Source organism: Carassius carassius, chromosome 42 (assembly GCF_963082965.1).
Source record: "Carassius carassius chromosome 42, fCarCar2.1, whole genome shotgun sequence".
NCBI lineage: Eukaryota > Metazoa > Chordata > Actinopteri > Cypriniformes > Cyprinidae > Carassius > Carassius carassius.
In genome coordinates, this window is record NC_081796.1 from 22,476,149 (window position 1) to 22,503,951 (window position 27,803).

Below are 27,803 nucleotides of genomic sequence, written 5' to 3' on the forward strand. Positions count from 1 at the left end.
AAACTTTTGGCCACGACTGTACTCGGTCAAATGACTGATTAAACACCTTTCTCTCAAAAAACAAGGTAAGAAACTGGTTAAATCGACAATATTAGTTGCCACATTCAGCGAATACGTTAACTTTGGTGTCCTTTGACTTCCTTTAAAGCATTTAGATCACATGTAATATTTGTTGTTAGAGCTAATGATAGTAACGTTATAGGAAAACAATATTCCAGCACACAATTTGCTTTGAAAACTAACGTTAGCTACTTTAACGTAGCTCAAATCAAATGGCATGTCCACATAAATGAAGCTAACCTAAATTTACCATTTTATGAGCCATTTTTGCAACAACTTTTTAATCAGCTTTAATCAGTTTTAGACAGTGGGCCGAGGGTCCGTATCTGCTTTACTTTTTGAAATGGATGATCCCCATGGAGGGAGAACCTGGATTTGTAAAATTGGGACGGTTGTTTTATTCTCAAAGATATGAAAAGGGTTGCCATTCCCATTTATTGCACATTTTCCCCAAAATCATAATGCACGAACCGTAAATATGCAGGCAAACGCGGTTGCCTACTATATTAGTTGAGCCAATAGCGCGGCAAGATACTGACATGGGATTATTATTAACCAATCAGATGTATCTTATTTAGAACAGCTGTTACATGGATGAATTAGCTATCAGACACGAACGAGCAGCAGCGTATTGATATCAAGGACATTCTTTGTGTGATTGTAAGTGTTTATTTAATTAGTATGATAGCTATATAAAATGTTTGTTTTGTACACTGTGTTGTTCAAACGTGTGTAAGCGTCTCGTTAGTGTCGTTTTAAGTAGGGTAACGTTTCAGCTGGCGAACTAGCAGTAGCCAGAGCCGTTGAGAATATCCTATTTAACGGCTCTGGCAGTAGCTAGTATCATGCGACTACATATTTGATTTGGTGTAAACATTCCATTCTCATGGTAACACTTCGTCCAACTCACATAGACTACAGCTCCACTGTATGTTGGTGGATAATTACCTCAGACCGTTTTGCAAACATTCGCCAAAAACTCAAGGCAAACATGAACATGAACCTGTTGATGTTTAAGACTTATATTAAATTATCAGTTACATCTTACATAACGTTAAAGGGTCAGTATTCTAATATTCGAACCAATATTCAAACCGGAGAGCTAAGAGCTCTTAACGTTAGTTAGAACTGTATGTAATAAAAATAAGATTATAACTATCAAAGAACATAAACCACATGTAAAAGAAACAAGATTATAAGTATAGCTATCAAAGAACATAGGCTATCAAACATAGGCTATTAAACAGAGCAGAGTTATAGGCTATGTTCACACTGCAGGCTGAAACGACCCAATTCCGATTTTTTTGCCCCTATGCGACCTGTATCTGATCTTTTCATGACAGTCTGAACTACACAGATCTGATCTTTTCAAATGTGACCCAGGCCACTTGGGTATGTGGTCCTGAATCCGATACATATCCGATCTTTTGAAATGCGACCACCGTCTGAACGGCCAGGCCACATGTATCCGACCCGTACATCATTGATACGCTACAAACATCATAATTCTGCGTTGAAGTAGGCGGGAACGAGAAGATAAACTGATGAATTCTGTATTAGTGAAGCCACTCACATCAGTATCCCACCACTCCTGGCTGTGACTCCGCACCCACACGTTTCTCTGTACCGACGTTGCTAACACTGCTCCACAAAACGCCATGGCCAAAAACCTTGCTCTCCTCCTTCTTTTTAATTTTCTTCTTAAAACGAGAAGATTGTAATTGTGCTGGCACCGTTGGGAAAATAACTTTAATATTGCAAAAAGAGCTCCGCTGTTGACTACACTGTTGTTGACATCCATGTTTAACGTTAACTACTTCCGCAAACAACGAGTGACGTCGTTGAGCGTTGAGTACTCTTCTGCGCATGCGGGTCACTTCTGGGTCATTTCACGTTCACACAGGAGATCACAAAAGGTTGCATTTAATTGGAAATGTGAACGGCCTTGCAAAAAAATCAAATCGGAATTGAGCATTAAGCCTTGCAGTGTGAACGTAGCCATAATGTACATAAGCATGTCATGCAAATTTACTTCTGCAGGAGTAGCAAACACACCAACTCCTCACATGTGTACACACATGTGCCCTAGTCATCTTCAAGTGACTTATTGTCACAGTTTGCACACTGACAGAGGTTTGTACATGGCAGCTCATGTAGTTTACATGTGCATCTACCCTTAACACAATTCGTTTTTTTACACGAGCAGTGCACAGGTTCCAGTATGGCCTCTGGAGCTGGCGGAAGTGTCATCCAGTCCACTCTTCCAGCCATGATTTACAGGAGGAGTAATGTCTGGCATGCACTCAAGACCTTCTGTGTACTGCAGCCTGATAGCCTGCCTGCCGGATGTGTTATTTTTTTATTTTATCTATTCTTTCTTTCTTTCTACCTAATTGTTATTTCTTTCTACTTATCTATCAAACTGTATTGCCTTAACTTAAAAGTTTGCCAACAAATTTCATCTATTTTTTTGTACTAATCTTATGTTGTTACTGCAACTAAACTGCACATATCTGTACATGTTGTTCATACTGTATCTATTCTGCTCTTATATACATTTAATTTATATTAATGTAAACCATACTACTTTCTTAACTGTGTACGACTGTTCATTCTGCACTGTACAGTACAGGTCAAAAGTTTGGAAACATTACTATTTTTAATGTTTTTGAAAGAAGTATCTTCTGCTCATCAAGCCTGCATTTATTTGATCAAAAATACAGAAGAAACAGTAATATTGTGAATATTTGCTGTTATACTCCATATAATTCCATATACAAGCCAGAAAATAAGCCTTTTTTTGCACAGGCCTATCTAAAGGGTTAATGGTCCCACCTAGTGATCAACTGTAAAATTAACTAATTTTACCTCTTCCCAAAAGGGAAAACGACAAACAATCAAGAATGCATGATTATATGGTGTCATGGCTTTTCAATCAAAAAATGTCGTTATAATGGAAGTCAATGGGGCAAAAACAGCCACCAACAACAAATTAGGGAGAAAAAATTAAAATCTAATGCTGCACAAAAACTAAAAATGCATCAAAGCCAATGTTCCCTTTCGAGAGTACTCTCGTACTGCGTAAGCTAGCTTACGCTATGGGAAAAGGTCCCCTTTTCTCGAGAATATGAAGCCAAAAATTATCCTTAATTTTTAAATAATGTAAAACGCAGTGCTGCAGCACAGCAGACCCAAGCGAAGCGGCTCGCGCTTATTGGCTGTGCTGCGGCAACTGCAGCAACCTATGGTGAGGCGGCGGAGAGGAACGAACCAATGGGGGCGCTTCGCGCCCATTGGACGTCAGAGCGCGCCAAAATAGGCGTGGCTGGAACTATATAAGCCACCGCTTCACCATAGGGATCAGATTTCATCTCCTTCAGCGATCTCACCTGCACTTCGCTGTCTTCTCCGGAGAAGCCTCTACACGCCGTCGAAAAGCCTCTCAGTGGGATAGCACTGCAACGCAGATCTGAGGACGCCGGCTCGTGCTTCATCTCGACGCCGCCTTCACGATGCTCCACCCGCTCCGCCTCTTCTCTCTCAAGTGCCGCGTAAGAAACGCCGCGATCAGAGAATGCCTGAGCACACTGCTACACGCGAGCTCACGCCGGAACACTCCCCGCGTGCCTCGCCCGCTCTCTCTCCTTCGCCTGTCCTCTTCGTGGACGAGCAGCGCCTGTCCCTGCTCACCAGCGCCCCCTTCTCCTTCGGAGCGCCTGAGGCGAAAGAGGACAGACACGACAGCCTTTCTCTCGCCGCGTCCAGTAGTGAGGAATGGTCGGACTCCATTGCGGACCCCCCCCCCCTCTACAGCACCCAGCTGCACCGGACAACGCGCTGATATCGACGCGGAGCTTACTCGCGTGCTTACAAGGGCTGTCAGCGACCTTCAGCTCGACTGGTCTCCTCCAGACGAGCCCGCTAAAAGCAGGCTGGACGAATGGTTCTTGCAGGGGCGCCCTTCGGCCCCTCCGCAAAGAAACGCCCCCTTCTTCCCGGAAGTTCACGATGAACTCACGAAGTCGTGGAAAGCCCCATTCTCCGCACGCTTGAAGACTTCTGTCTCGTCAGCGCTCTCCTCTGTCGACGGCGCCCGAGACCACGGTTACGAGAGCCTCCCCCCTCTCGAGGAGGCTATTGCTGCACACCTCTGCCCGCCCTCAGCCGCAGGATGGCGGTCGAAGCCTGTGCATCCATCCAAGCCGTGCCGCACCACCTCAGCTCTCGCTGGCCGAGCTTACACCTCCGCTGGTCAAGCTGCTTCGGCTCTACACACCATGGCTGTGCTGCAGGTTTTTCAGGCCAGACTTCTCCGTAACCTGGACGAGTCTGCCCCAGATACCTATGACTTTAAAGATCTCCGCAGCGCTACTGATCTAGCCCTGCGTGCGACAAAGACCACAGCACAAGCGATCGGCCGAAGCATGGCAAGCCTCGCTGTTTTAGAGCGACACCTCTGGCTCACGCTCACGGAGTTGAAAGACGCCGACAAATCCTCCTTTCTTGACTCTCCTTTCTCGCCTTCCGGCCTCTTTGGCCAGTCGGTTAAGGGTTTCGCTGAACGCTTCACTGAGGCTCAGAAAACGTCACAGGCAATGAGACACTTCCTGCCGAAACGCTCTAGCTCTGCTGCGGGACGCCGTAGAAATGCGCCGCCCCCTCAGACCTCGAAGCCATCGCAGCCAGACTTACAGTCTCGCCCAGCGACCAAAACCCAGCACCGCTCTCGCTCTACGAGCCGCAAACCGCCAGAGAGACGGGGACCTCGGCCCAGGATTGTGCTGAACCCCGAGCCTCCGAAGCCCTCCTGACCTTCGGGCTGAAAAGACTGTGGTTAAGTCCCGCTGCGGCCGGACCACCACACAAGAAACCTCACATGCTTCCTCCAATCCCCTCACTAAAGGCGGTTGGAGATGTCTATACTGCAGTAAACGAGCCTGTTACAATGCACGCACGCCTGCACACAAACGCCGTTTTCACGGCGACCTCAATAAAGCACAAAAAGAGCTTTTTCTATGTAGGCAGTGTGCCCACTACACAGTACGCACCCCTACATGTATACACACTCCCCCAAGTGTCACAAAGACACACTCGGGTCTCCTTTCATGCCCACCTTCCCGCTCGCGCCGGAGGTGCTCTAAATGTAGCGCGCGTGCCCACTTCTCAGTGCGCAACCCTACAAATAAGCGCTGTCACCACAGTGTCACAAGCACAGCATACTCGAGCTACTGGTCCCCTCATAACAGGCGGCCAGTGCCCGAAGCACATTCAACCCATAGCCGCACGAGCCGCTGCATGGCAGGCCATCCCCGGCATATCAAATTGGGTTTTGAATATAATAAAACGAGGTTACTCGCTCCAGTTCGCTCGCAGACCGCCGCGCTTTCACGCCGTGGTCGAAACGAAAGTGAAAAGCGAAATGACACACGGCCTTCGCGCCGAACTGATAAACCTTCTTGCAAAAGGGGCGATAGAAACTGTCCCCCCTGCGCAGCGCGAGTCAGGCTTTTACAGCCGCTACTTCCTCGTACCAAAAAAGGATGGCGGTCTCAGACCCATCCTAGATCTCAGACGTTTGAACAAAGCGCTTATGATGCGATCGTTCAAAATGTTAACTACCAAACAAATACTCGCGCAAATTCGCCCGAGGGATTGGTTTTTCTCAGTGGATCTGAAAGACGCTTACTTTCACATTCAAATAGCACCCCATCACAGGCCATTCTTGAGATTCGCCTTCGAGGGGCAGACTTATCAGTACATGGTTCTTCCATTCGGCCTCTCCGTAGCGCCCCGTACGTTTACACGGTGCATGGATGCCGCTCTCGCACCCCTGAGAGTGCGAGTATTGAACTACCTCGACGACTGGCTAGTTTTAGCCCATTCCGAGGAACTACTGACGACACACAGATCCTGGATCCTCAGCCATTTAGAATGCCTGGGTCTCACGATCAACACTGTCAAGAGCGCTCTGTCTCCCAGCCAGAGGATTTCCTTTTTGGGGATAGACATAGACTCTGTGACATGTACAGCGCGTCTGACGTCACAGCGCGCTCTCACTATTCAGCATCTAGCCGTGTCGTTCAAAGCCGGGTCTCTTTACCCGCTCAAACGATTTCAGGAAATGCTAGGTCTGATGGCATCAGCCTCTGCGGTTCTCAAACTGGGCCTGCTGCGCATGCGCCCACTACAGCGCTGGCTGAGAGACCGTGTTCCAGCGCGCGCCTGGATTTCCGGCCGCGCGCACATCAGGGTGACCCACGGCTGCATCACAGCTCTGGCCCCTTGGAAAATAGCCAACTGGTATCAGTTAGGCGTAAGCACGGGCGCTGTCTCGAAATGGAAAGTAGTCTCGACAGATGCATCCAACCTCGGTTGGGGCGCCCTGTACGAGGGCAGGTCTGCCTCCAGCCTCTGGTCGAGCCCGGAGCGACTGTTAAACATAAACTGTCTGGAGATGATAGCGGTCGAACTATCCCTGAAAGCTTTCCTCCCATTTTTAAAGGGCCACCACGTTCTGGTCAGATCAGACAGCATGTCAGTGGTGGCCTATATAAATCGCCAGGGTGGTGTCAGGTCAGAAACCTTGCACACCCTGACCGAACGTCTTCTGACATGGGCACATTACAATCTGTGCTCGCTAAAGGCAGCGCATGTACCTGGCATCCTGAACCGGGGCCCGGACATGCTTTCCAGGGCGAATGTTCCCCCTGGGGAGTGGTCTCTTCACCCACAAATGGTTCAGTTGATGTGGAGCATCTTCGGCAGGGCAGAGGTCGACCTCTTCGCCTCAGAAGACAACGCTCATTGCCCAATATATTTTTCAAAGAGCAGGGACGCGCTGGCCCTCGATTGGCCCAGACGCCCGCTTTATGCCTTCCCACCGGTCGCGATGCTACCGCAGGTCATCGATCGGGTCAGGAAGAGCAGATGTGCTATGCTGCTAGTAGCCCCACTCTGGACGACCCAACCTTGGTTCTCCGAGCTGATGCAGCTGTCTAGTACAGCCCCATGGCCAATACCGCTGCGGAAAGATCTCCTCACGCAGCTGAAGGGCGCGCTCTGGCATCCCCACCCCGAACTTTGGGCCCTTCATGTATGGCCCCTCAACGGGTACCCAGGAAACTCCCTGAGGGAGTGTTAAAGACCATTACGGAAGCCAGAGCGCCCTCAACCAGGCGCCTGTACGCGCAGAAATGGTCAGTGTTCTCCACCTGGTGCGGGACACGGAACCTAGACCCTCACTTATGTGACGTGACGGAGATACTCTCCTTCCTACAGGAGCGTTTAGATGCGGGCAGATCCCCGTCTACGCTCAAAGTGTATGTGGCAGCCATTGCAGCTTCTCATGCTCCGGTGGCCGGCCTATCACTGGGAAAAAACGAACTGGTCATTCGTTTCCTTAAGGGAGCTCGTCGGATGAACCCTCCCCGACCCCCTTCAATCCCTTCCTGGGACCTGTCTACGGTCCTAGAGGCCTTAAAGGGCCCCCCTTTTGAACCGCTTCAGTCTGTCGATATGAAGCTTCTTTCGTTCAAAATCACTTTTCCACTGGCTCTGGCCTCAGTCAAGCGAGTGGGGGATTTACATGCGCTATCTGTAAGCGCTGACTGTCTCGAGTTTGGGCCTAATGACTCCAGAGTCATTCTCAGACCAAGACACGGCTATGTCCCCAAGGTGCTCTCAACACCGTTCAGAGCGCAGGTCATCTCGCTGTCAGCCCTTTCCTCGCAAAGCGACGAAAGCAACGCGAGCATCATCTGCCCCGTCAGGGCTCTCAAAACCTATATTGCGCGCTCCGCCTTATTCAGGAGGTCGGACCAGCTCTTCATATGCTTTGGTGGGCGCACCCGAGGTCTCGCCACCACGAAGCAAAGCCTATCGCGATGGATAGTAGACACTATCTCACTGGCTTACAAAACTAAAGGCCTTCACTGCCCGTTCGGCATCAGAGCCCATTCCACCTGAGGTATGGCCTCGTCATGGGCGTGGTCCTGCGGGATACCACTGGATGATATCTGTGCGGCGGCAGGCTGGGCCTCTCCGTCCACATTTATTAGATTCTATAATCTGCAAGTCCCTGCCCTGCAGGCCAGGGTACTTTCTATATAGACGTGCTAAGCCTTATCACGTCCCCCTTTTTTCGTTCCCTATATAAAGCTCACTAAGGTTGGCTGTTGGGACTGGGATTTCTCCTGCTATAAAGCCCCGGGCTCTCGCCTTGGGCTGTGACAGGTCGAAGTTCCCGAGCACGCACGGCGTTTTACATTGTGTTCCCATAGCGTAAGCTATCTTACGCAGTACGAGAGTACTCTCGAAAGGGAACGTACTCGGTTACTAGCGTAACCTCGGTTCCCTGAGATGAGGGAACGAGTACTGCGTAACCTGCCGTGCTATGTGCTCGGACCGGGTGATCGCTTCAGTCGATTTAAAACCTGATCCCTATGGTGAAGCGGTGGCTTATGTAGTTCCAGCCACGCCTATTTTGGCGCGCTCTGACGTCCAATGGGCGGGAAGCGCCCCCATTGGTTCGTTCCTCTCCGCCGCCTCACCATAGGTTGCTGCAGTTGCCGCAGCACAGCCAATAAGTGCGCGAGCCGCTTCGCTTGGGTCTGCTGTGCTGCAGCACTGCGTTTTACATTATTTAAAAATTAAGGATAATTTTTGGCTTCATATTCTCGAGAAAAGGGGACCTTTTCCCATAGCGTAAGCTAGCTTACGCAGTACTCGTTCCCTCATCTCAGGGAACCGAGGTTACGCTAGTAACCGAGTACGTTTCTACTAATCTTTGACATGCCCAAGACTGTTATAAAAAGTAAAAAAAAAATCCAGCCACAATTACTTTAATATTGAAAATAAGTCATTTTGTGTGTTTTTTTCCAACAAATCAGTGACATCATTTATGAACTTCGCAATTAAAGAGTTAAAATTTTGGATTTTTAAAAAACAATTTGGTAGTTTTGATCAGGACTGAAGTTGATTAACAGATTTATGCAAAAAAAATTGAGAAAAAATATGAATCTGACACATTTTTACAGCAGTTTAATTGAGTGGATGTTTTCATCCCATACATAATGAAAGGGTAGTGAATTTGAACAATGCACAAGGGTTAAAAAATCAAGCAAACCACTTTTGTGAAATGTTCTGTTTAAAAGTGCTCTGTCTTTCCTTAATATACATTTTGAGGCCACTGTAGGTGAAACCAAGCTTTATAAACATTATTGGCAAATCAAAATATGATGTGCACAGGCTTGTCCTCATGTGACTTTTGTTTTGTTATTCTGTAGTGTCTGTCAACCAGATCAGCAGTGCCCAGTTTATCCCCTGTCAGCAGAGATATGAAGTCTTACCTTCCTGGCCTGGGTCTCCCATAATGCAGTATGCTGTCCACTCAAGCAATGGCACTTACATTGTGTCTGAAAAAAAAGGGCCAAGGTAATGAAGTCACCATCTAAGTCATTCATTTGGATTATACTCTCATTTAATACTGTATATTAATGCAAATACTAAAAGTTTTTTTTTAATCCACGTTAAATAAAAATTAATAAACACCTAGATGTAAAAATAAACACACAGATGATTCGCATTAGAACATTTCTTGGTCACTTTTTGCCCCAAAATAAGAAAATTGGACCATTTGGATTATTTTTGTTTGCATTTGAGATTTTTGTTCTTTGCAGTAAAAGTGAGTGAAGTGAAAGTGAAGTGACATTCAGCCAAGTATGGTGACCCATACTCAGAATTTGTGCTCTGCATTTAACCCATCCGAAATGCACACACACAGAGCAGTGAACACACACACACACACTGTGAGCACACACCCGGAGCAGTGGGCAGCCATTTATGCTGCGGCGCCCGGGGAGCAGTTGGGGGTTCGATGCCTTGCTCAAGGGCACCTAAGTCGTGGTATTGAAGGTGGAGAGAGAACTGTACATGCACTCCCCCCACCCACAATTCCTGCCAGCCCGGGACTCGAACTCACAACCTTTCAATTGGGAGTCCAACTCTCTAGCCATTAGGCCACGACTTCCCAACTCAAAGGACTGCTGGTGAAGAAAATGTGCAAAATGCATGAATTGTCAATTGATTTCATTAATCTTTATTTACACTACCGTTTAAAAATTTAGACTATACAATTTCTTATGTTTTATAAAGAAGTTTATGCACACCAAGGCTGCATTTATTTAATGTAAAATATAGTAAAAACAGTAATAATTTAATAATAAATTTAAATTATTATTAATTTAAATTAATTAAACATCTGTTTTTCTTTTTGAATATATTCTAAAATATAATTTATTTATTCAATGGCAAAGGTCAGTTTTCAGCATCATTACTCAAGTTTTCACCGGCACATGATCCTTCAGAAGTCATTATAATATCAATATATAGAATATATAGCATATAGCTCAAGAAACATTTCTTCTTATTAATGTGGAAACAGTGAGACATGTTTTTCACGATTATTTGATGGAAAAAAATGTATAAAAAAACTTGAAAACATTTTGAATGGTAGTGTGATTTCTTTCTCTTTATTTTTTAGTTTAAAGTGGACCGCATATGTTCCTGACAGTTTTCATGCAATTCACAGCCTACCCGGAAGCTCATTTGTTTAGAAATGGAAAGACTCCAAAAACAACATCACACGACATGATTACAATCCTCTACATTGCGAGTAAATCACTCGCATATGCGACAAAATTTTACTCTGGGCGACTAAATGATGTCTATTGTTAGCCATTGGCTAATGAATTCTTAGATTTTACTTGCCAGTGTGTTCGAGGCTATTATAAGATTAGCACAGATATATTTTCACTCGCTGAACACTGACTGAGCACTTCAGAGTTCTCTCTCCATCAATTGATCTGTACTTTTTCAATTCATCTAAGGGTGCTTTCACACTTGGTTCACTTGCCTGGTCCGAACCCGAGTTCGGTTGCTCCCCCCTCCTCAGCTCTCTGCTTGCAGCGTGTCAGTCACACTCATCAGGAAAGTGAGTGAAACGTACCCCAGACCACCGTTTTTAAGCGGACTCGGGTACGGTTCGCGGGTGCGCATCCGAGTACGGAAGACAGCGTTCACATCATCCAAACGAACCGAACTCTGATATCAATCGAACCCTGGTGCGCACCAAAAGTGCTAGTATGAAAGCACCCTAAGTGGACCAACAGAGCACCTGTATTCGACGCTCTGCAAACTCTGTGTGAAGACGCACGACTCGCCGTTTCTCGCACATGCAAAGAGAGAGAGAGCGAGAGTCTTACCACGCTGAAAATAGACGCGCTACATGTAAACTATATTTTAGAACAAGCAGAAGATATGCCGGTTTCTCCGGTAGTGGGCTGGCGCTCATCTATTACTGTCCTTCTTTTGATTTCAGCAAATCAGCTCGACAAAACGCGGACAAAACGATGAATATTCATGAACCCGGCAGCTCATGAATCCATAGTGTAGTGGTTTTCAAATGTGGTCAGCGGTGGTATTGCAGGTGGGCCGCCAATTACTATTAAAATAAATAATAATATTGTTAATAAATGTAAAAATGTCTAAGTCATAAAATAATAACATCATTCCATATATATAATGAAATAACAAAAATAAATATTAAACTGTTACTATGCTTCCATTTTTGCTGCATATGCTACAGAACAATAAATTCAAACATGCATACATGGCTGTCAACGGGCTCAACATAAATGGCTGTCAGCATGTTTCCTCCTGACTGCTTCCTCCACTGACTGTTTACCCGCTGCCGAGCTCTGCCTGGATCTGGTTTTCCCATTTTGCTGAGCGGTGCCAGCCCGAGTTATTTTCTGTTCATTTGCAGTCCATTCTAGGGCTGTATGATTAATTGAAATCGTCATAAAATCACGATTTGAGCGTGCGCAATTTCTAAATGGCTTTATAGCACGATTTCCCGCGACCCTGACCTCCCGCAGTATGCTATCCGATCCAATCAGAATGCAGCAGGCCTAGCGCGAGAACAGAACAGACTGGACATGTGCCTAACTCCAGGTTAACATACTGTCTGTGATGCGCCTTTTTTCCGAGCCCATGTTAACGGATCAGAGCGTTCACACTGCACGCGCAAACATATGTGTTTGGTTGTGTGGGCCACAAGTTGAAAAAGGTTGGGAACCACTGCCATAGTGCATTGTTAATATGGTAGTAGAATTCATTATTAAATCATTTAAATCATTATTAAGTCATTATTAAACCCTGAATGACCAAAAATTTCTTAAGCATCACCACCAGTCTTATGTTCAGTTAAAATGACAAATATGCATTCATAAATGGTTACCAAGTTTTAGTTCTAATCACTAAAGTTCTATAATTAAATAGAACTTAATTATCATAATGCCATAATATAATGCTTGACTGACTGATTAAGAAGCTAAGATTTAAGAAGCTGTGCCATTTTACAAAGATGATTGGAATCTATATGTATGTGTGTGTGTGTGTGTGTGTGTGTGTGTGTGTGTGTGTGTGTGTGTGTGTGTGTGTGTGTGAAATAGTATATCAGTCTGGCGAGTAAACAAAAAATGTAATAGCCAATGGTGATTATATTGCCAAGGTGTGTGTAGAGGGTTGCATTATACATAATGCATATTCATTTTGTTGAATTCATGACTGAAAAGAAAATATAAGGATAGTCCTATATATATATATATATATATATATACATATATATATATATATATATATATATATATGAAGCTTTTCAGCATAAAAACTCCCTTCTGTTGTCTTCTTCGGTCTGGCTCACAGTCTGATGTGTGAATGACGGTAGAGGGGGGTAGGGAAAAGGAGGGCTGGCTCCGCTAGTCACTAGTCAAGAGGCTATGATGTCATAGTGATGTCAATGGTCCTGACAGTGACTGCACACTTAGCTTGTGGTTTGGGCAGCATTGCATGCTGACTGCAGAGAGAGACAGACAAGATTTCAGTTCACTATAGATGGCTGTGACTGGAGATGAAACAGAATCAGGTACATTCGCTGTTTTCTGTGGTTCTTATGCGGTTTTCAGCATGTTTAACATTAGAAATTTGACTGAAATTTTTTTTTTTTTGGTTGTTTGTCCCTGTGGCTTTGATTAGTTAATTTTAAATTTGATTTGTCAGAGAATATGAACGGAGAAAAAACATTTCAAATGCTCAAACAAAACTTTGAAGTTTTGGTAGATACACACAGAGATTTTACTGAGAAAAATCTATACAATTTGTACCAAATCTGTTCTCTCATTATATTCTTGCGGTGAATCATCTCTGCTGCATGCAACAGGCTGAAAGAATGAAATGTTCACATTTTTTGCTTCCTGTTGAGTTCCTCTGCAGCTCTCACTTGTTTCTTTCAGCACCTCTGTCACTTTCTCTCTCTGAAACGTGTGAATGTGCTGCCCACTCACAGTGCAGCTGACGTCATGTTGTTTCCTGGAATTGGATACCAGCAGGGAAATGTAAATGCTGGACAGCAAATAAGATGTACATTGACGTCAGTTCAGAGTCATGCTGTGATTACAGGCAGCTCCTTTTGCGAGAGCAAGACTACCAGATTAATCATCTCTTATAATGCGCTTCAGTCTCCACGGAGACAAAGAGACACATGTAAAAAAAAAAAATTTTTTAAATTGCTGCTGTGCATTTTTTCATTGTTCATAGGCTTTGTAAAATTGTTTATCTTGTCAAAAAGATAAAAAAGTAAGTACTTTTATTAATTTCTGTGTAACATAGTTGCATCAACTGTGACCACATAGTTTGCGCCTACTGGGGGAAATTGAATCACTTTGTTTTCATAAGAGCATTTCATCCTGCACAAATATGTTGGAGCTCTTATTTATGTGCAATCTAGTTTATAACCACACCACGTGTAGGTCTGTGTATAATCTACCACCATGACATACTCAGAGGTCACCCAGTGGGAATTACATAATTCTCTGCCTTTGGTACTTTCAGACATTTGATTCATTTGATCTTTAGGCCTGTTTAGGAATATGGTGATAATCATGAATTTATGACATCAAACATTTATTTTTTATTTCTGTTTATATTATATTCATACATGTAATTATATGGATATGCATTTTCATACATTCTTATTTAAAATTTGAGACAGATGTCAATGTTATTTCAGATAAACCTCTCTGATTATATGTTTGCTGACTCTCAACCACAGTGACATGTAAATGTCACCACTACTTTGCTTGTAAAGTGTGTAATAGTGTTGTTATGCGGTGGATTTTAACAACTGGCCAACTCATTTCAGTTCAGATTATAATTTTCCAAATAGTTTATCAGCAGTGTTGTTATGTTTCAGAAAGGCAATAAGCAAAAAAATTACTTTTATTTTATGTTCATTTTGGGGCTTAGTCCAAAACACCTGGATGTTTCATCTCTGCCTCATGTACTTGACATTTATTGGAAGCAGGGTTCTCACTCATCCTTGACAATCTGGAATTTTTTAGTGCATGTTATAGGAAATAGTAGAATTACTTTCAGTAAATGTCCTGGAAACAAGTTGTTCTTGTTGTAATATTATGTTAACTCTTTCTTTCTTTCTTTATTTCTTTCTTTTAGTTAGTTACTAGTGCAGTAAGCAATAAAACACTCAATTTATTGGCACCAAATGCTTATTTTTGTGAAATGTATTGTTTGCTATCATAGCATCGCTATAACGCCCAGAACAGCCATAACAATATCCACAAGATCACACTTCCTCTAAGAGTCACTGATTAAATATTGCAGAAATGGGGCTCAACAATAAAGATGACCTGGGATCAATGTCAGAGAGTTTTGTGCTAATTGGTTGAAAACAGTTATTTTTTTAGTTCTTAAACTCTTGTTCTAGAAAATTAAGAAAAAAAGAAATGTGCATTAGGTATATTTCGTTTTTTAATGTTTTAAATTATTTTATGAAGCCGCTGCCAACTTTATTGTTACAAGTTGCATTGCTAAATTATAATGCCATCATATTATGCATCATCGATTAACTTACTGCGCTGTAAATAGAAAAGCCTGACAATATCACAGCTAAATACCTTTAATATTTTATATTCCGCCATGTTAATGACTGACACGCCCCCAACTCGTACAGAGCGGGGCTTAAAGAAAATCCCGAGCATTTGGTATTGGAACTGGTATTTACGATATAGAGCATCACAGTCCCGCCCACAGCCCGAGAGAGCTTTGGTGCCGGAAGTAAATTTCCCATTCATTTCTCCCATTGACTTTAGGAAAAATCTGTATCTAAAGAGTTTTAGAGCATGTGTGAGGATAACCAGCTACGGCTGAACTCATAAGCATATAACATATCATTTCTTGTAAAAAAATTAAGAGAAAATCCAAAAAAAGTCAAAGGTACAAGACTGTGTACATATTTTCATTTCGAGCGAAGGAACTACTCATCCCATAAACCACCGCGCCTCACTATAGTCGACTGAAGCCACAACCACGAACGAGCCTTTTGAGTGATTTCCAAATGTGATGACAGCCGCGCGAACTTTTTCCTCCAGTGAATTTTATTTTATATAGTGAATGTGCAGTAATAGCAGTTCTTTCAGAATTAATCGTGTAAATAAATATGTAAATTAAATGTAAGTAAAAACCTGTTTTATACAGGTATTGTGTATTTATTTTTATATTTATCATGTATCTCACGATATATTTATCGTGTATTTTATATATATTGTGTGTGTGTGAAAGCGGTTAACGATAACGTCAGCAATGGTGCAGTGCTGTGTACCTGACTGCAATCACCGCTCAGTCGTCAACACATGTCGTTGCCATTACACAAATGTTCAGTAAATGCACAAAAAGATATGCATAGGCTAAAAAAAAATTTTGACAGTGGCATTATAAAATGCTTGATATGACCCATACCATATGAAGGCTACAGTAGCCTAGCTAAAGTGGACGATAATGCTAACTAACGTTACCAACCTCCCTGCAAAACTCACCAAAACTTTGTAGGTCTTGTCCCTCATGCTGGCCCTTACAAAACCCACAAGCTGACCCTCGGACACGCTACACTCAACTACATGACCCGATCTGAAGTGGTTTTCACTCCTTTGAACACTTTTGTTTTCCTCCTTGAAAAAAGCCATCATGGCAGCCAAGGAGATCATGATTGCACTGATAAGTCTACCGTGCAAAAACGCAACACATGTTTTTATTTTCTTTTATTTTTTAATCAGTGTGGGATTGTTCAGGATTGTGGGTAAGGAAGTACTTATCCAAGACATCGCGAATAAAAGGCATTTATCTCAAAACAAGGTTAGTGCCCCATGAACCTTTGGCGTTTATATGAGCATATACTATCGCTTAGTACAGCCGTAGCTGGTTTTAAGTCTACCATGTATGGTTATGTTTTTATGGCTTATACCCCAAATGTCAATGCTGAAATTGTATTGAATTTTTACTTCCGGCACCGGCTGTGGGCGGGACTGTGATGCTCTCATGTGCATTCCATAGACAGTAAAGGTGCATTCAACTCGGAAATACGATCTAAACGAGATGACTTGAACGCACCATAACATCTCGGTTACGTATGTAACCATGGTTCCCTGAATAGGGAACGAGATGCTGCGGTGACGTCACCGTATGGGAACACCCCTCGGTGTGACGAATGTCTGAAGCCCTATACCATCCCGCCAATTCTATTGGCCAAATAGCGCTTGGCACCGCCCTATGCATGCGTATGCATCGTATACTTGAGTGCTGCATGCTATTTCGCTCAGATTTCGTGAACTGAAGAAATGCTATCAAGGTACGGAACGGCCGGGACCACAGCATCTCGTTCCCTATTCAGGGAACCGTGGTTACATACGTAACCGAGATGTTCCCTTTCATAGGTCACTTCGATGCTGTGGTGACGTCACCATATGGGAACCCTATACCATCACTATACCAGTCCGCGCGCCACATAGGCTAAAGATATAGTATCCACCAGCCAATGGGACATGCGCTGCTTTGTGACAGCATGGCCTCTATTTTGTGTCCTAACAGACAAGCTGGTCGGACTCACGCCATGGAGCTGTTCGATCAACATAAGTCTTCAGCGCTCTGACAGGGCAAAGACTCAGATCTCCTGACCCCGCCTCTGCAGGGGGTAAAGCCTCCAAGACCACTTGTTGAAAGTGAAAAGGGTTCGAAGCGACCTAGGGACATAATTAGGCCTCGGTCGCAGCAATACTTTCACAGAGCCTGGTGCAAAATCCATGCACGAGGGCGAAACAGAAAAAGCCTGTAAATCCCCAACTCTCTTGAGGGAGGATAAAGCCACAAGAAGAACTGTCTTTAGTAGGATTCTATCCGGTATAGTTTCAAAGGGCTCAAACGGATGCCCTGATAAACCTTGCAACACAATGGATAAATCCCATGAAGGAACTCGCACAGGGCGGAAAGGCCTCAGCCATCGCGCACCTTGTAAAAAACGAGAGACCAGCGGATGATGGCCCACTTAAGCACCATCTATATATACGTGGTTAGCTGAAATGGCTGCCACGTAAACTTTCAGAGTGGCTGGCGTTACTCCATCAGAGAAACGGTCTTGAAGGAACTCCAGTACTGAAGCCACTGGGCAGTAAACCGGATCCAATTACGAATTCCACACCAGGTCGTAAACAGTTTCCATTTGAAAGCATATAAGTGTCTCGTAGAAGCTGCCCTAGAATTCATTATAGTCTCGGTGGTTTCAACAGAAAGACCGGGACATATTAACTCACTCCGCTCAGGGGCCACACCCACAGCTTCCATAGATCTGGCCTTGGTGCCAAATCATTCCCTGTGCTTGCGATAGTAAGTCCTGTCTGAGGGGAATCTAAATGGAGAGCCCGCTAACAGACTGACCAGGTCCGCAAACCACGGCTGTGTGGGCCACCACGGAGCCACCAGCAGCAGCTGCTCCACTCTGTCCAGCCGTATCCTGGATAACACCGCTGGAATAGACGAATCGGGGGGAAAGCATACAAGCTGGTTCTGGGCCAATTGTGAGCTAACGCATCCAAGCCTAGGGGCGATGGAGGGCATAGGGAGAACCACAGCAGGCAATGCGTAGTCATGCTCAACGCAAATAAGTTCACTCTTGCTTCTCCAAATATTTGCCATAAAAGGCTCACCGTTTGGGGGTGCAACCTCCATTCCCCCTGCTCCAGAGTCTGTCTGGATAGCAAAACCACTCCAAAGTTCAAACGTCCGGGGACATGAACCGCTCGGATCGACAGAAATCTGTTCTGAGACCAAAGAAGAATATTTCTCGCCAGCCTGCACAGGGGGTGAGAGCATAATCCTCCTTGATGATTCAGATACGACACAACCGCTATGTTGTCTGACCTGAGTAGTACATGACGGCCGATCAGCAGATTCAAGAAATACTGGAGAGCTAGAAAAACCGCCAGTAATTCCAACCTGTTTATATGCCAACTGCGTTGTGTCGCCGTCCATACTCTGTGAGCTGAGCGCCGTTGACAAACAGCTCCCCAACCGGTCAAAGACGCGTCCGTCGTGACAGTCTCTCGGGAAGCACAAATCCCCAGCCGAACTCCAGCTAGAAGGAATTCGGTTGACATCCATTGTCTTATTGACATAACACACCTCCGTGTCACCGAAATCGTCCGATGTGGAAGACAACGGGGTGAAATGTTCTGGCTTGTCGTCCACCACTGAAAAGGGCGCATATGAAGTAAGCCCAGACGGATTACAGGGGATGCCGCTGCCATTAGACCTAAAAGTCTGAGGCACAAACTCACCGTCACTGTGCGACCCACTTTGAAGTGACGCACGCATGACGCGAGAGACTGAGCGCGCGGGAGAGATAGATTTGCGGTCATCGCGCGAGAGTCCAAGTTTATTCCAGAAGGTTATCCGCTGAGAGGGAATTAAAACACTCTTCTCGAAATTTGTGCATAAGCCCAGGGTGTTTAGATGATTCAGCACAAGATCCCGATGGGAGTGTGCTTGAGTCTGCGATTGTGCTTAACACCAGCCAATCGTCCAGGCAATTCAATACACGAACGCCCTGGAGCTGCAACAGGGCCAGAACTGCGTCCATGCGTTTCGAAAATACTCGATGAGCCAAGGCTAAGCCGAAAGAAGAACACAGTATTGATACGCTTTGCCCTCTAAAGCGAATCTGAGAGGGGTCTACTTTTATAGCCCGCAGAGATGCTCCTGCCGCAGCACCAGGATTTGGTTAACAACCATGGGAGATTTCTACGGCAAAAAGGCGGGCCTTTCTGAACTGAATGGTGTATCCGTGACGAATTGTGCGCTACCCTGCGGCCCATAAAACGTAGTGGTTTCCAAGCCTCCGCCTGCAGCGTTCCCACATGCACTAACGTCCAAACACGGAAAGCTCATAGTGTCCGTAAGCAAGGAAAGAGCATGTGTAAAAGTCACTACGTTTCATTGTGTCTAATCCTGAAGCGTATCCATGGCAGAATTTAATCCAACAAAATGAACATTGGGTCACGCCGTTAGCGTGATTACAGCAGTAGTGTGAGCCGTCATAAACAGGCTGTCTTAGTCAGCCTCTTGTGCCGTCCCTCAAACTCTGAAGGCTGGATTGTGCAGAGTGTCTGAGGGGGCGCTCAAGTGATAGCTCGATCCAATGATGCTGCGAGACAGTCAGTGTTAGAGCGTGGGGACTGCAGTGAGAGGGTTGGATGTGCATTAGCGGTCCAACAGCGCTCTCTAATGGAGGGCACAGTCCCTGACGAACAGGAAGGGAAGCGCATGCGTCAAAGTCGCTGCGTTTTGTTGTGTATAATCCTGAAGCGTATCCATGGCAGGATTTAATCCAACAAGATAAACATCGGGCCACGCTGCTAGCGAAAACGCGGCAGCTGTGTGAGCCATCATAAACTGGCCGTCTTTGTCAGCCTCTTGTGCCGTCCCTCAAACTCTGAAGGCTGGATTGTACAGAGTGTCTGAGGGGGCGCTCAAATGATGTCTCAATCCAATGATGCTCGAGGTGCCTTTGCTGCGAGACAGTCAATGTTAGAGCGTGGGGATTGAGGACGAGAGGCTTTTGCCGTCCAACTCAGGTTTTTGTAATGTCGGCGAGATTAGCCAAGGTGGCGCACGACTGTTAACATCCCCGTCATAGAACGGTTTACTGCTCGGGCAGTATGTTTGGTAGCACTTAGCGCCAAATCTGTTGCCCCCGCAGCTTTTTCACAGCCTCCGGTTGTAATATCTTTCTAGTTAAGAACCACCATAAGTGAAGTAAATTTGCCAAGATTAGACGTGACTCACACGTCTTCGACGAGACTTTAGGCCGCGGCTGAGTTCGGCGCGATCCGTTCAGCTAGAGAGTTCGTCCACAGCGGCATTGCTGTATAACAGCAGTCTGCCATGTCAGCAATGGTGGCGAAACCCGCGGCGTTCGTGACGTGCGCTGATTAAGGCTGCTTCCAGGACCTCAAAACCTCTTGGTGGAGGTCCGTGAAGAAGGGTAGCGGCTCAAGGGGGGGGGGGGTGTAGTTTATCCACCACGCGGGTAACCACATTCAACAGCTTCTCCTGTTTCCGCTCGGAGGGAGAGAACTGCATGTGCCGGCCAGAGCCTACTCTGAGTCCGAAGCCGCGGTGGACAAACATAGTTTGAAAAAGCAAATCTGCTGATTAACACGCTCGAGTGGGGAAGAGCGAGCACAGTGGAAAAACTCCAGTGCATCACTGTATTCATAGTCAAAGCCACACAAATCGCCCCAAACCACCACCTCGTGCGGCACCTCGGTGACTGCAGAAGCGTAATGGTGGGGGTTAGATGCAAGGCGACCTATAGAAAATACACTCCAGAGCGCAGATTCCTTTTTTTTTTTTTACTGTAGCCGTAGGCTATCACGGAGAGAACATGTAGAGAGGGTGCTAACGCACCTCTCATGAGTGCCTCCTCGTGATAAACCCATTATACGGCTCTTACCTTTCGTTGACTTATCGCGTCCGCGAAGAGGAGTTGAACACTGCTCGAAGAAAAAAATGCTCGATTAGCTCAAACCAGCCACGATGCTCCACCCGCTCCGCCTCTTCTCTCTCAAGTGCCGCGTAAGAAACGCCGCGATCAGAGAATGCCTGAGCACACTGCTACACGCGAGCTCACGCCGGAACACTCCCCGCATGCCTCGCCCGCTCTCTCTCCTTCGCCTGTCCTCTTCGTGGACGAGCAGCGCCAGTCTCTGCTCACCAGCGCCCCCTTCTCCTTCGGAGACAGACACGACAGCCTTTCTCTCGCCGCGTCCAGTAGTGAGGAATGGTCGGGCTCCATTGCGGACCCCCCCCCCCTCTACAGCCCCCAGCTGCACCGGACAACGCGCTGATATCGACGCGGAGCTTACTCGCGTGCTTACAAGGGCTGTCAGCGACCTTCAGCTCGACTGGTCTCCTCCAGACGAGCCCGCTAAAAGCAGGCTGGACGAATGGTTCTTGCAGGGGCGCCCTTCGGCCCCTCCGCAAAGAAACGCCCCCTTCTTCCCGGAAGTTCACGATGAACTCATGAAGTCGTGGAAAGCCCCATTCTCCGCACGCTTGAAAACTTCTGTCTCGTCAGCGCTCTCCTCTGTCGACGGCGCCCGAGACCATGGTTACGAGAGCCTCCCCCCTCTCGAGGAGGCAATTGCTGCACACCTCTGCCCGCCCTCAGCCGCAGGATGGCGGTCGAAGCCTTTGCATCCATCCAAACCGTGCCGCACCACCTCAGCTCTCGCTGGCCGAGCATACACCTCCGCTGGTCAAGCTGCCGGTTAAGGGTTTCGCTGAACGCTTCACTGAGGCTCAGAAGACGTCACAAGCAATGAGACACTTCCTGCCGAAACGCTCTAGCTCTGCTGCGGGACGCCGTAGAAATGCGCCGCCCCCTCAGACCTCGAAGCCATCGCAGCCAGACTTACAGTCTCGCCCAGCGACCAAAACCCAGCACCGCTCTCGCTCTACGAGCCGCAAACCGCCAGAGAGACGGGGACCTCGGCCCAGGATTGTGCTGAACCCCGAGCCTCCGAAGCCCTCCTGACCTTCGTGCTGAAAAGACCGTGGTTAAGTCCCGCTGCGGCCGGACCACCACACAAGAAACCTCACATACTTCCTCCAATCCCCTCACTAAAGGCGGTTGGAGATGTCTATACTGCAGTAAACGAGCCTGTTACAATGCACGCACGCCTGCACACAAACGCTGTTTTCACGGCGACCTCAATAAAGCACAAAAAGAGCTTTTTCTATGTAGGCAGTGTGCCCACTACACAGTACGCACCCCTACATGTATACACACTCCCCCAAGTGTCACAAAAACACACTCGGGTCCCCTTTCATGCCCACCTTCCCGCTCGCGCCGGAGGTGCTCTAAATGTAGCGCGCGTGCCCACTTCTCAGTGCGCAACCCTACAAATAAGCGCTGTCACCACAGTGTCCCAAGCACAGCATACTCGAGCTACTGGTCCCCTCATAACAGGCGGCCAGTGCCCGAAGCACATTCAACCCATAGCCGCACGAGCCGCTGCATGGCAGGCCATCCCCGGCATATCAAATTGGGTTTTGAATATAATAAAACGAGGTTACTCGCTCCAGTTCGCTCGCAGACCGCCGCGCTTTCGCGCCGTGGTCGAAACGAAAGTGAAAAGCGAAATGACACACGTCCTTTGCGCCGAACTGATAAACCTTCTTGCAAAAGGGGCGATAGAAACTGTCCCCCCTGCGCAGCGCGAGTCAGGCTTTTACAGCCGCTACTTCCTCGTACCAAAAAAGGATGGCGGTCTCAGACCCATCCTAGATCTCAGACGTTTGAACAAAGCGCTTATGGCGCGATCGTTCAAAATGTTAACTACCAAACAAATACTCGCGCAAATTCGCCCGAGGGATTGGTTTTTCTCAGTGGATCTGAAAGACGCTTACTTTCACATTCAAATAGCACCTCATCACAGGCCATTCTTGAGATTCGCCTTCGAGGGGCAGACTTATCAGTACATGGTTCTTCCATTCGGCCTCTCCGTAGCGCCCCGTACGTTTACACGGTGCATGGATGCCGCTCTCGCACCCCTGAGAGTGCGAGTATTGAACTACCTCGACGACTGGCTAGTTTTAGCCCATTCCGAGGAACTACTGACGACACACAGATCCTGGATCCTCAGCCATTTAGAATGCCTGGGTCTCACGATCAACACTGTCAAGAGCGCTCTGTCTCCCAGCCAGAGGATTTCCTTTTTGGGGATAGACATAGACTCTGTGACGTGTACAGCGCGTCTGACGTCACAGCGCGCTCTCACTATTCAGCATCTAGCCGTGTCGTTCAAAGCCGGGTCTCTTTACCCGCTCAAACGATTTCAAGAAATGCTAGGTCTGATGGCATCAGCCTCTGCGGTTCTCAAACTGGGCCTGCTGCGCATGCGCCCACTACAACGCTGGCTGAGAGACCGTGTTCCAGCGCGCGCCTGGATTTCCGGCCGCGCGCGCATCAAGGTGACCCACGGCTGCATCACAGCTCTGGCCCCTTGGAAAATAGCCAACTGGTATCAGTTAGGCGTAAGCACGGGCGCTGTCTCGAAATGGAAAGTAGTCTCGACAGATGCATCCAACCTCGGTTGGGGCGCCCTGTACGAGGGCAGGTCTGCCTCCGGCCTCTGGTCGAGCCCGGAGCGACTGTTACACATAAACTGTCTGGAGATGATAGCGGTCGAACTATCCCTGAAAGCTTTCCTCCCATTTTTAAAGGGCCACCACGTTCTGGTCAGATCAGACAGCATGTCAGTGGTGGCCTACATAAATCGCCAGGGTGGTGTCAGGTCAAAAACCTTGCACACCCTGACCGAACGTCTTCTGACATGGGCACATTACAATCTGCACTCGCTAAAGGCAGCGCTTGTACCTGGCATCCTGAACCGGGGCCCGGACATGCTTTCCAGGGCGAATGTTCCCCCTGGGGAGTGGTCTCTTCACCCACAAACGGTTCAGTTGATGTGGAGCATCTTCGGCAGGGCAGAGGTCGACCTCTTCGCCTCAGAAGACAACGCTCATTGCCCAATATATTTTTCAAAGAGCAGGGACGCGATGGCCCTCGATTGGCCCAGACGCCCGCTTTATGCCTTCCCACCGGTCGCGATGCTACCGCAGGTCATCGATCGGGTCAGGAAGAGCAGATGTGCTATGCTGCTAGTAGCCCCACTCTGGACGACCCAACCTTGGTTCTCCGAGCTGATGCAGCTGTCCAGTACAGCCCCATGGCCAATACCGCTGCGGAAAGATCTCCTCACGCAGCTGAAGGGCGCGCTCTGGCATCCCCACCCCGAACTTTGGGCCCTTCATGTATGGCCCCTCAACGGGTACCCGGGAACCTCCCTGAGGGAGTGTTAAAGACCATTACGGAAGCCAGAGTGACCTCAACCAGGCGCCTTTACGCGCAGAAATGGTCAGTGTTCTCCACCTGGTGCGGGACACGGAACCTAGACCCTCACTTATGTGACGTGACGGAGATACTCTCCTTCCTACAGGAGCGTTTAGATGCGGGCAGATCCCCGTCTACGCTCAAAGTGTATGTGGCAGCCATTGCAGCTTCTCATGCTCCGGTGGCCGGCCTATCACTGGGAAAAAACAAACTGGTCATTCGTTTCCTTAAGGGAGCTCGTCGGATGAACCCTCCCCGACCCCCTTCAATCCCTTCCTGGGACCTGTCTACGGTCCTAGAGGCCTTAAAGGGCCCCCCTTTTGAACCGTTTCAGTCTATCGATATGAAGCTTCTGTCGTTCAAAACCGCTTTTCTACTGGCTCTGGCCTCAGTCAAGCGAGTGGGGGATTTACATGCGCTATCTGTAAGCGCTGACTGTCTCGAGTTTGGGCCTAATGACTCCAGAGTCATTCTCAGACCAAGACACGGCTATGTCCCCAAGGTGCTCTCAACACCGTTCAGAGCACAGGTCATCTCGCTGTCAGCCCTTTCCTCGCAAAGCGACGAAAGCAACGCGAGCTTCATCTGCCCCGTCAGGGCTCTCAAAACCTATATTGCGCGCTCCGCCTCATTCAGGAGGTCGGACCAGCTCTTCATATGCTTTGGTGGGCGCACCCGAGGTCTCGCCACCACGAAGCAGAGCCTATCGCGATGGATAGTAGACACTATCTCGCTGGCTTACAAATCTAAAGGCCTTCACTACCCGTTCGGCATCAGAGCCCATTCCACCCGAGGTATGGCCTCGTCATGGGCGTGGTCCTGCGGGATACCACTGGATGATATCTGTGCGGCGGCAGGCTGGGCCTCTCCGTCCACATTTATTAGATTCTATAATCTGCAAGTCCCTGCCCTGCAGGCCAGGGTACTTTCTATATAGACGTGCTAAGCCTTATCACGTCCCCCTTTTTTCGTTCCCTATATAAAGCTCACTAAGGTTGGCTGTTGGGACTGGGATTTCTCCTGCTATAAAGCCCCGGGCTCTCGCCTCGGGCTGTGACAGGTCGAAGTTCCCGAGCACGCACGGCGTTTTACATTGTGTTCCCATAGTGTAAGCTAGCTTACGCAGTACGAGAGCACTCTCGAAAGGGAACGTACTCGGTTACTAACGTAACCTCGGTTCCCTGAGATGAGGGAACGAGTACTGCGTAACCTGCCGTGCTATGTGCTCGGACCGGGTGATCGCTTCAGTTGATTTAAAACCTGATCCCTATGGCGAAGCGGTGGCTTATATAGTTCCAGCCACGCCTATTTTGGCGCTCTCTGACGTCCAATGGGCGCGAAGCGCCCCCATTGGTTCGTTCCTCTCCGCCGCCTCACCATAGGTTGCTGCAGTTGCCACAGCACAGCCAATAAGCGCGCGAGCCGCTTCGCTTAGGTCTGCTGTGCTGCAGCACTGCGTTTTACATTATTTAAAAATTAAGGATAATTTTTGGCTTCATATTCTCGAGAAAAGGGGACCTTTTCCCATAGCGTAAGCTAGCTTACGCAGTACTCGTTCCCTCATCTCAGGGAACCGAGGTTACGTTAGTAACCGAGTACGTTGTGTTTTTGCAGCCACTACTGGAGGTATGTCTGTATATCAGAATTCCTCCCCTGTATATGTTCTTTCCCAGGCGATGGACGGCTCACCCAGTTCTCTGCCCAGCCCTCAGCAGCTGACCGAGGAAGCATCACGCAAGAGGGAACTCCGACTTATGAAAAACAGGTAATCCTCAGATCCACTTCTCCATTCCAGAATTACCACTGCATTCTGTAGCCTAAGAGCATGAAATCATTATAACAGCTTATTTCAATCTATCTTGGCATGTTGATTGGTCTTCCCCTCTTCTTTCCCCACCTGAGGCCTCACATGTTTCTTAGTTGCATCAACTTCTGATACAGTCAAAGGCTTGTATTATTTGCTTGTAGTCTATCACTGTATCATGCTTGAGCATAAAAGTTAAGTCTCCGTGTGTGGAGCATGTTCTAAAAGCTTTCTTTGTTTCATGACAATGCTTTGAATGGAAAAAAACAAGCTTATGGAATCATTTGCATTGTGCAAGCAACTAAAAAAATCACTCATTCACAGCTCAACTTTCCCTGGTTTGGACATGATGATGCTCTGCAGGTCTGACTTGCATGAAGTGGGACCTGTGAACACAATGTAAGATTTACAGTATTAACAGTCACAAAGCTTCTCTATTGTTGATTCCAGGGAGGCTGCCCGGGAATGTCGACGGAAGAAGAAAGAATATGTCAGATGTCTCGAGAACCGAGTTGCCGTGCTTGAAAAACAAAACAAGATGCTTATTGAAGAACTCAAGGCTCTTAAAGCACTATACTGTCACAAAACTGAATAACAACAGTCCACTGCAAACCAAAACACGGAAGACTATACCGTTTACAGTTTTTTCACCTAATGTCTAGCCACATCGTGTAATAATCGGAAAAGGTGCATGGTCTGTGACGTCCCATGTGCGAATGATGTGTGCATGTGTGTACACCGGAGGCCTAAGTGCTATAGAGCCAGTCAGTGTGGTGTGTTGCCCGTGTTACTTCTGCTTTTTGCAGGAGGGTGGCAAAAGAGTACAGACGCAGGGAGAAGGACTATGTACGGAGCTCAGAGATGGGCATCGCCATCACTGAAAACCAGAAGCAGAAAATGACAGAAGAGCTAGTCTAAGGCTAAGGCAAATGTGCACTGAAAAGTCTGATTCATTTTAGTGGCACAATAGACTGCTGCCATCTGATTTTGATTCTGTAAAATATTGTTGTCATATGTGTGTTTTGTATCTTCTGTGAAAATTTAACAATAGACCAGCACTGCCTTTGCTCATTAGGCTCTTTGGAAGATTTTATATGCACAATTGGATTTAATATTTCAAATATTTACTGTCAGACTATCTACTTTAAAGATATATTTACTTTAATATCAAAGGATTGCTTATATGAGTAATTCACAAACACACCAGCTCCAAAATTGATATGAACATACTAAATATAGGATAAACAGATATGTGTTTTATATACAGAAAGTGTTTTTTGTATTTATGGCATATAAATTATAACTAAATACTAAATAATATATATATAAAAAATATTTTGTTTGTTACAAATATATTCTTGAATCCTTCCTGGGGGGTTTTCAACTGGCACAGTCCTTCAGTTGAGACTATCAGCACAGTTTCATGTTTATCTTTAGCTTCTGTTTGAATAAATTTAGCTAGCACTACATTTGATGGCGTTTTGTTGTTGTTGCTTTTTATTTTGTAAGGTTTATTTTAGGAAATGTTTCACAGTGCAGTTATTAATCCCTGTGAGTTACAATTTGTTTGAATCTTCG

At 46.7% G+C, this 27,803-nt stretch overlaps 1 protein-coding gene across 2 annotated transcripts; it reads left to right on the forward strand.

Annotated features, from left to right (window-relative positions):
• Positions 1-13: 13 nt before the first annotated feature.
• LOC132124221 (cAMP-responsive element modulator-like) lies at positions 14-27,426 on the forward strand. Of its 2 annotated transcripts, none has more exons than XM_059535139.1 (3): positions 14-65; positions 26,095-26,186; positions 26,676-27,426. In XM_059535139.1, the coding sequence occupies exons 2-3, from the start codon at positions 26,098-26,100 to the stop codon at positions 26,818-26,820; spliced, it is 234 nt and encodes a 77-aa protein (XP_059391122.1). In that variant the 5' UTR covers positions 14-65; positions 26,095-26,097; the 3' UTR covers positions 26,821-27,426. The 2 variants fall into 2 exon arrangements, with proteins under 2 accessions (XP_059391122.1, XP_059391121.1); XM_059535138.1 differs by lacking the exon at positions 14-65 and adding an exon at positions 12,967-13,045.
• Positions 27,427-27,803: the final 377 nt, after the last annotated feature.